This window comes from Frieseomelitta varia, unplaced genomic scaffold (genome assembly GCF_011392965.1).
Source record: "Frieseomelitta varia isolate USP_RPSP 00005682 unplaced genomic scaffold, Fvar_1.2 scaffold_768, whole genome shotgun sequence".
NCBI classification, from domain to species: domain Eukaryota; kingdom Metazoa; phylum Arthropoda; class Insecta; order Hymenoptera; family Apidae; genus Frieseomelitta; species Frieseomelitta varia.
Genome location: NW_025110554.1, coordinates 1 through 7261, shown reverse-complemented (window position 1 = coordinate 7261; position 7261 = coordinate 1). Strand labels below are relative to the sequence as shown.

Genomic DNA, 7261 nt, shown 5'->3' with positions numbered 1-7261 from the left:
ATTACGTATTTTCTTTGAAATTTTCAGAAATCCATGAGAAAAGAAGATGGAAAAATCAAAAGGATCAAGCAATTTTGAACTATAGACATTTAAAAGAAATTCGAAAAATTCGCAAACTCAGAATTAATTTCACGTGATCGTGACAAAGTTCGATATTGATAAAATTTTCCTTATCTTTTTCCTATTCGCGAGAACACACTGTTTATTCGTCATGACAACGTCGATGTATCAACTCTCGTAATTCGTGCGCGTTTAATCGATTTCGCAGTGTAAAGTGCTAGGTTAAACCGCTCGAATCACATTGAAAAGAGTTCACGAATCTTGCCAAACGTTTAAAGTAATCAAACGATCATCGTTTCGAATCGAAACGACCATAAAATATTAGGAATACGTCGTAAATATTTCGCGCAGCGTGTTGAAATCACCCAGATCGTTGAATATTCTTTGAAAGGACACGATTACGAAAAACCTGTAGATCGAAGATAAAAAATATGGCCGAATCGGAAATAGAGATTCTAAAAACTGACCTCGAAGACGAAGATGACGAATTGGACGACGTTACTCTAGCAAGCAGACATTCCGTGATACACATGGACTATCGGTAACGAAATGAATTTTTCTGCAATTTAATAAACGTATACAGAGTGTGCAGAGTTAATAAATATATTGCACCGACGCACACTGGTAAAGATTGAATATTTTTCTCACCTTGTCTGTATACGCAAGCATGAGACGAACAATTAATTTCGATAGGTTGAGATGGATGCGGGACAAAGTGGTGAAATTTTTGGGCATACAAGGCCACGAGCTCCTCTTCTACAAACTACTAAATGTAAAGTAATCGAACAATCTTTAGATGTTCCTTGACCATTCTTGGAGAGTAAAATATACTTCTAACACTAAGTTCTCGTTTGAAAGCAAGTATAAATTATAAACTTTATGTTGTATTTGTTTGAAATATATAGGAAAGTAGAATTAGCCGCTTTAATTTGTTTATATTTTCTTTAGAAAATTGTTTCTTCACAGTGTTGTAAACTTTCCTATAAATATTCTTATTTTCGTCGTTGTTTGATCTTTATTGTTCACGAAACTTCTTTCGTCCTACTAACATATTTATTGCGTTATAAACTCTCCACTATTTTTATTGTTACGAAATTGTTAAAATATTCATTGCATTACAAGATTTTACGTGTTTTTGTTATTATTAAATTTGTACTATTACAAAACTATTTATCATATTATTAAAATATTTATTGCGTTTACAAACTTTCTTCTATTTTTACTATCAGAAAATTTCCTCCCGTTGTTAAAATATTTGTTTGTTTACTTATTTTACAAAACTTTCTCATTATTGAAATACTTATTGCATTATAGACTTTCTTTCTATTTTTACTGTAATAAAATTTCTTGCTATGATTGAAATATTCATATATATTCTATTCTTACTATTATTTTTACTATTGTCCTACAATTTTCTATTTTTTACTCTAAAATTTTCTACTTTGATCGTCCTGCAGTATAATATTAATAGAAATTACTGATCCCTTTCTCCTAAAATGTGACGTTGTTTCACAATTTCTTATTTATTTTTTCGCTCGTCCATCGTCGAAGAGAAATTGAACATCTGATTCGAAACAACAGGCGAACAATCGATACTACGAGGATAAGGTATTGAACTTTCTGATACTGGACCTATACGGTGTGACCGATCTCGAGAGAAAGGTGATCTTTTTCTACTGCACCTATTTCACCGAGATCACTCACGAAGAGGTCCCGGTCTGGGAAAGTAAGTAGTCTCTCGAAGAAGCAATTACAGAGAACGCGAGTCATATAGATTACTGTATTAATTGGAACGACGTAAAACTGGTTTGTTGTTGTTGTTGATGGATGATAGGCAAGCACAGTGTCAGTAAATTGGCCGCGTTAACGACACTGGCGATGAAAGGGAAAAGTCGTAAGTTGAATGGAAGAATCTTTGTATATTCATTATGCACGAGTTGATAGATTTTCTTCCAGCTTCGAGTGATTTTTTATAATGCACAGTAAATTTCGTGACAATTGACTCTTTAAATAAATCAGTACCACGATCATTAAATTCGGTCTAATTTAATTTGCCAAGCAATTTTATTACGCTTCGACCTTATTCAATTTTATTTCATATGTAGTTTGGCGAATTTTATTATTTCACTCTTTCGATAGTTCGCTGTTATAATGAATCTTCAAATTTGTCACGCACAGTTTTGCCGAATTTCCACGCCACGTTCCACCCTTTTGATAATTATTGTTTTCGATAAATTGTACTTCCAACATTTCATTCTATTCACCTGAGAGTTCGTAATATTACACTTCAACCTACGTCGCGCACAATCTGATAGATTTTGTTGACACGAAGCACGCGCATTGTTACTTGCAATCTTTCTCAGCGGACGTTTTGGACATCTCGCTAGTCTTAAGCACAGTTAGACGACGTTTCATGAGACAGGAACCTTATTATTGTAACTTCGACGACAGGAAAGACGGAAAAAATTTCGGAGGGGAAGAAGAGAAGAAAGCCCAAGAAAATCAAGCCGAAAGCAACGCCCTCGAAGATCGATCCGCTCGCGCTGCTACGTCAAATCGAAGAGTCCGCGATGGCAGTTCAATCGGAGAAAAAGTCGACAATGAGCGAAGAGATCGAAGATGGAGATGAAGAGGAGGAAGAGGGTGAAGGGGAAGAGGAAGAGGGCGAGTCGCAAGAACCGAAGGAGTCTGGAACTGGCGATACGATTGCCAAAGAGAGAGATCCAGAGAAAAATGACGTTACTGGTAAATTACACAAATGTCACTGTACTTGGAACATAAACCATATTCGATCGAACGAGCAACATTTTCTTTGGACATTCCTCGATTCTTTTCTTCGATTTTTAGACAGTCCAGATTTCGTGCCACCGCCGGAAGAGAGGCACAAATATGTTCAAACAAAGGTATTCAATTACACGTAAAATATTTGGATGATTTTATCTAACATACATATTATTTACCTATAATATATATATTAAATAATAAAAAAACATATTAACTAATAAACGAAATTAACGAATAATAAAGAAATAAAGTAAAAATAATTAATCAATAAAATTAATATATATTAACTGATATTAATATATTAATAACATTCATAATAATACTGGTATTTATTACTTGTGATATTATTTGTGTAATGGTATTAATGGTAGGTGCTACACTTAAATTTTGTTTTGTTTTAAATCACCGCTCTGTTCTATTTTAAATATGAAAGTATTTAATATGAAAATATTTAAATACGAAAGGAACAAAAGTGAAATCTATCGTATAGAAACTGGTGCAAAAAGTGCGGAAAGTGCCGATCCTTCACATGATATGCGGCGAAGTGGATGGTAGCAGAACAGACTTGCAAGACGTTACTCTGTTTTACTTCCTGAGAACAACCGACGAAGGTGTACCAAACTTCGATTCTTACACAGATTGCGAAGAGCAGATTACGAGTTATTTGGTCGTCGGTTCTCTCCAAGGAAAGTTTTTAGTTTCTTTAAACAGAATGCTCGTTGAGGTAAGAAGATATCTTAATAATTTCTTAATAATTTTTCAGTGATTTTGCAATTTAATTTTCTTCGTAATTTACAACGACCACTTTGCCTAGAAATTTCAAGCGGCAAAGCGTGACCGTCGCATCAATTTAAACAACGCGCCGATAAATTCATTTCAGTTAATATTGCTATTGACAAATTACACACTGACAAAGTTCCTCTTGTAAAAATTTTTCTGTTGGGTAAATTTTTATCGATATTCGAATGATCGTACCATGTGTCCTTTTAATAGTTAACTCTTTAATTAAATTACATTTTCAACATCTCGAGCGAACCAATTGTGCAAAGTTTAACAGATTATATATCGTATGACAAACTTTTAAAAAGCATACTTTGATCAAATTTCTTTCGTAAACTTCTTAACTAAATTAAATTTCTTTGGTAAACACTACTTCTATATCTTTGCATTTCTTTCAAGATTTACGTTCTTCTTCATTTTGTAACTGAATATTAAATATATTTGTAATTATCAAATAAATATTTTTTTGCAGTTATGAAAATTATTGTTTTTCTTTTTCTTTAGGTGTTTAAACCGTTAGTTGAATCCCAATTCAGAGGAGTGCAGTTTGTAGAAGCACCGAGAGAAGAGGAGCCTGAAGAAAAGGAACATGTTCCAAGTTGGACAGACATCATAGCAACTCGAGTATATAATACATTTTCTCGAATAAAAAGATATTGAATTTTATCTAAGAAAAGCGTTATACAAGTAAATTTGGTACCTGTGGGATTTTTATGCGTTTATGGGAGAGTTTATTGGAGGATCTCGTAGAATATGAAATACATTATATATATTACAATAAGATGTTATAACGTCATAATTTATCGATTTCATTTATTATCGACAGAATACTAAATTCCAATTTTTTTCTTTTTTTTTAATTATCAGAGCTCGATGTTCAGAAAACCGTCGGAATTTCGCAGAATATCGATTGTAGCGGCGAGGAAGGAGGCTGAGGAAGGCGACGAGGACGAAATATCATTGTCGAGCGTTCTATCACCGAGGGAGACCAAAAGCAGGATAAAATTGAAACGGAAAACCCGCAAGATAGAGATCAGTTTCGACCAAGCTAAAAGCATAACGGAACCCAAAGCGCCGGAAGTACTTTCCTCGCTCGATCAGAATAAAAACGACATTCTGTCGTACTTGGATAAATTAATATCCGGCGTGGAATGGTTAGTATATAGTATAGATCACGTTACAATTGTTTATAGATTTTTACATGTTACACGCAACGTATATGCACTTTGTATAATTTCGCAATTTGAAATTTTTTGCAAATGCATGCACATTAACGACTGTTAAACAATGATCAACGACACGGCATGTGGCTCGTGGCTGGTTTTCAATCAGGAGATAATTGAATTTATGTTATTACTTTCAGCAGCAATGAAATTTGAAACGAGTGAAATAAATTAAACTGAATAAAATATATATCGGGACAAAGTACAAATATTTGCTATATCTGTTGTACTGTTCTTAAATGCTGTGTTTAAAGGATTCATTGCAACAAATCAAATATCCCATTTCTAAATTTATATTGTTCTCTTTAATCAATCTATTAATCAGTTCTATTTCATTTTAATTTATATAACGATTGTAATTTGAACGTTGGAAACAATACTTTACGATTTATAAAATCATCTGATAAGAATATTCAATCTCAAAGAAAAATTGTTCTACAATTTTTACCACGAGTTATGTATTATCTAAAGTATAAATGAATCAAAAGAAGAAAACTCGAGGGACAAGTTTCACTGTTTGTTAGGACCCTGGAACATATTGAGGGCGATATTTTGCTAACAATGCCGAATATACCGGAACTCGATGATCCGAACGTTACTGACGAGATGTTGGAGAAGAACACGGAAGTGATCGAGCAACTGGAAAACGTGATTATGTCGTGGGGCGTGCACATAGAGAAGGTGAATGAAATTTCTCTTTCAAGCAGATCGATCTCTGATATCTTGATAGACATGAAAAAATAAAAGGAATAAATATTACAATTAATACGTTGTTACAGGTTTTGGAATCGTTCCAAACGAAAGTGCCACTGGGTAAAGGACCATTAGCAGAGTATGATTATTGGAAGGATCGAGAAGTAGGATTGTTAATGCTGGTGGAACAATTGAAAACTCCTATGGCCAAGAGAATACTGCATTTACTGAGCAACATCTTCTCACCGATCGCCTCCAACTTTGAATACTTTTATTCAGACTTGTGGAAATGTTATTCCGAAGCCAGGGATAATAATCGTTTCCTGCAGACTATTTTGAGGCACCTTAAGGTAAATTGATCGAGACTTACTGTCATAAATAATATTCAAATGATGTTGGAATATTTCAAATATTGCACACAATATAGTGCAATTAAATATTATGAAGTAATATAAAGAATATAGTAATATAATATATTATATTATTAATAATATAATAATATAATACAAATATTACACAGTAAATGAATATTTTCAATATAAAATAGTAAGCAAATAATTAAATATAATTGTATATATACTCGAACAATAATTATCATCATTAAAGAAAGTTATATTTGACACTATTTAATAATAAGCCTCCATTAACTTTCAATTATTTTATCGAATAAGATGAAAGTTACTTAAAATGAAAAAAAAGAAAATTTTAATCTACGATTGGTATAATAATCAAGACGTATTACAGTTGACGACAGAGTCGGATTGCTTCAAAACAATCAGCCAAACCATTCCTCTGCTGATGGAAGGAATAAGAATGATTTGGATCCTCTCGAGCTATTACTCTCAAGAGGAGAAGATGGTGGGCCTGATGGAAAGAATATCATGGCAACTTTGCCAAACTGTCATAAAGCATTTGTCCATTAACGATCTCTTCAAGTAAGTTACGATAATTACTTTCAATCTTTCAAAATTACAGACTGTTTACAGACATTAGTAAACGCACGCAACTTAAAACTAAACGCACGCAACTTAAACCTAAAATGTACGCAACTTAAAACTAAATGCACGCAACTTAAAGTTAAGATGCACGCATCCCACGATGTTCCTACAATATCCCTCGTCGTCCCACGATGTCCCTGCGATATCCCTCGTCGTCCATCGGTGACCCGCTGGGGGCCCAAAAGTTTACTTATCAACTAATTGTTCCTACAGTTCAATTTAGATCGTGAAATGAAGAAAGGCAAGAAATTTTCACGGTTTAAACTGAACTGCAGGTTGCGTAGTTCTTAGCTTGATATCGTTTTACAAGCATTAAAGTTTGTAAAACTCTAACGTTTGTAAAAAGATATCAATTACCAGGTCTCACCACGAGGAGGTGACTACGCACGAGACCCACCCGGTCCCTAATCCCAACCACCCTCCATTAACATACATAAAAATAACTCTGCATTCTTAAGGAATGCAGAGATTTTAGTCTACTTGGCCCGGGGTTACGAACAAAGGAGACAAACGTCCCATAGTTCATTCTCAAACTTAAGTCTAAATCTTAACTCTAAAGCGCTCCATGAGATTGAACTATGGAACTCTGTCTCTCGAACAACGATCGCGTTAACAGTCATACAATTTATACACTCATACAATCATACATTACATACATTATATACATTACATACGATCATACGTTACATACATTGCGTACAGTCATGCATCACATACATTCCA

The 7261-nt window shown here is 33.8% G+C and overlaps 1 protein-coding gene across 1 annotated transcript; it reads left to right on the top strand.

Annotated features, from left to right (window-relative positions):
* The first annotated feature begins 2543 nt into the window (after nucleotides 1-2543).
* LOC122535770 (major centromere autoantigen B-like) lies at nucleotides 2544-2981 on the top strand. The gene is made up of 2 exons (XM_043667571.1): nucleotides 2544-2805; nucleotides 2908-2981. Exons 1-2 carry the CDS (start codon nucleotides 2631-2633, stop codon nucleotides 2979-2981), a joined length of 249 nt encoding a protein of 82 aa, XP_043523506.1. The 5' UTR covers nucleotides 2544-2630.
* The last annotated feature ends 4280 nt before the right edge of the window (nucleotides 2982-7261 follow it).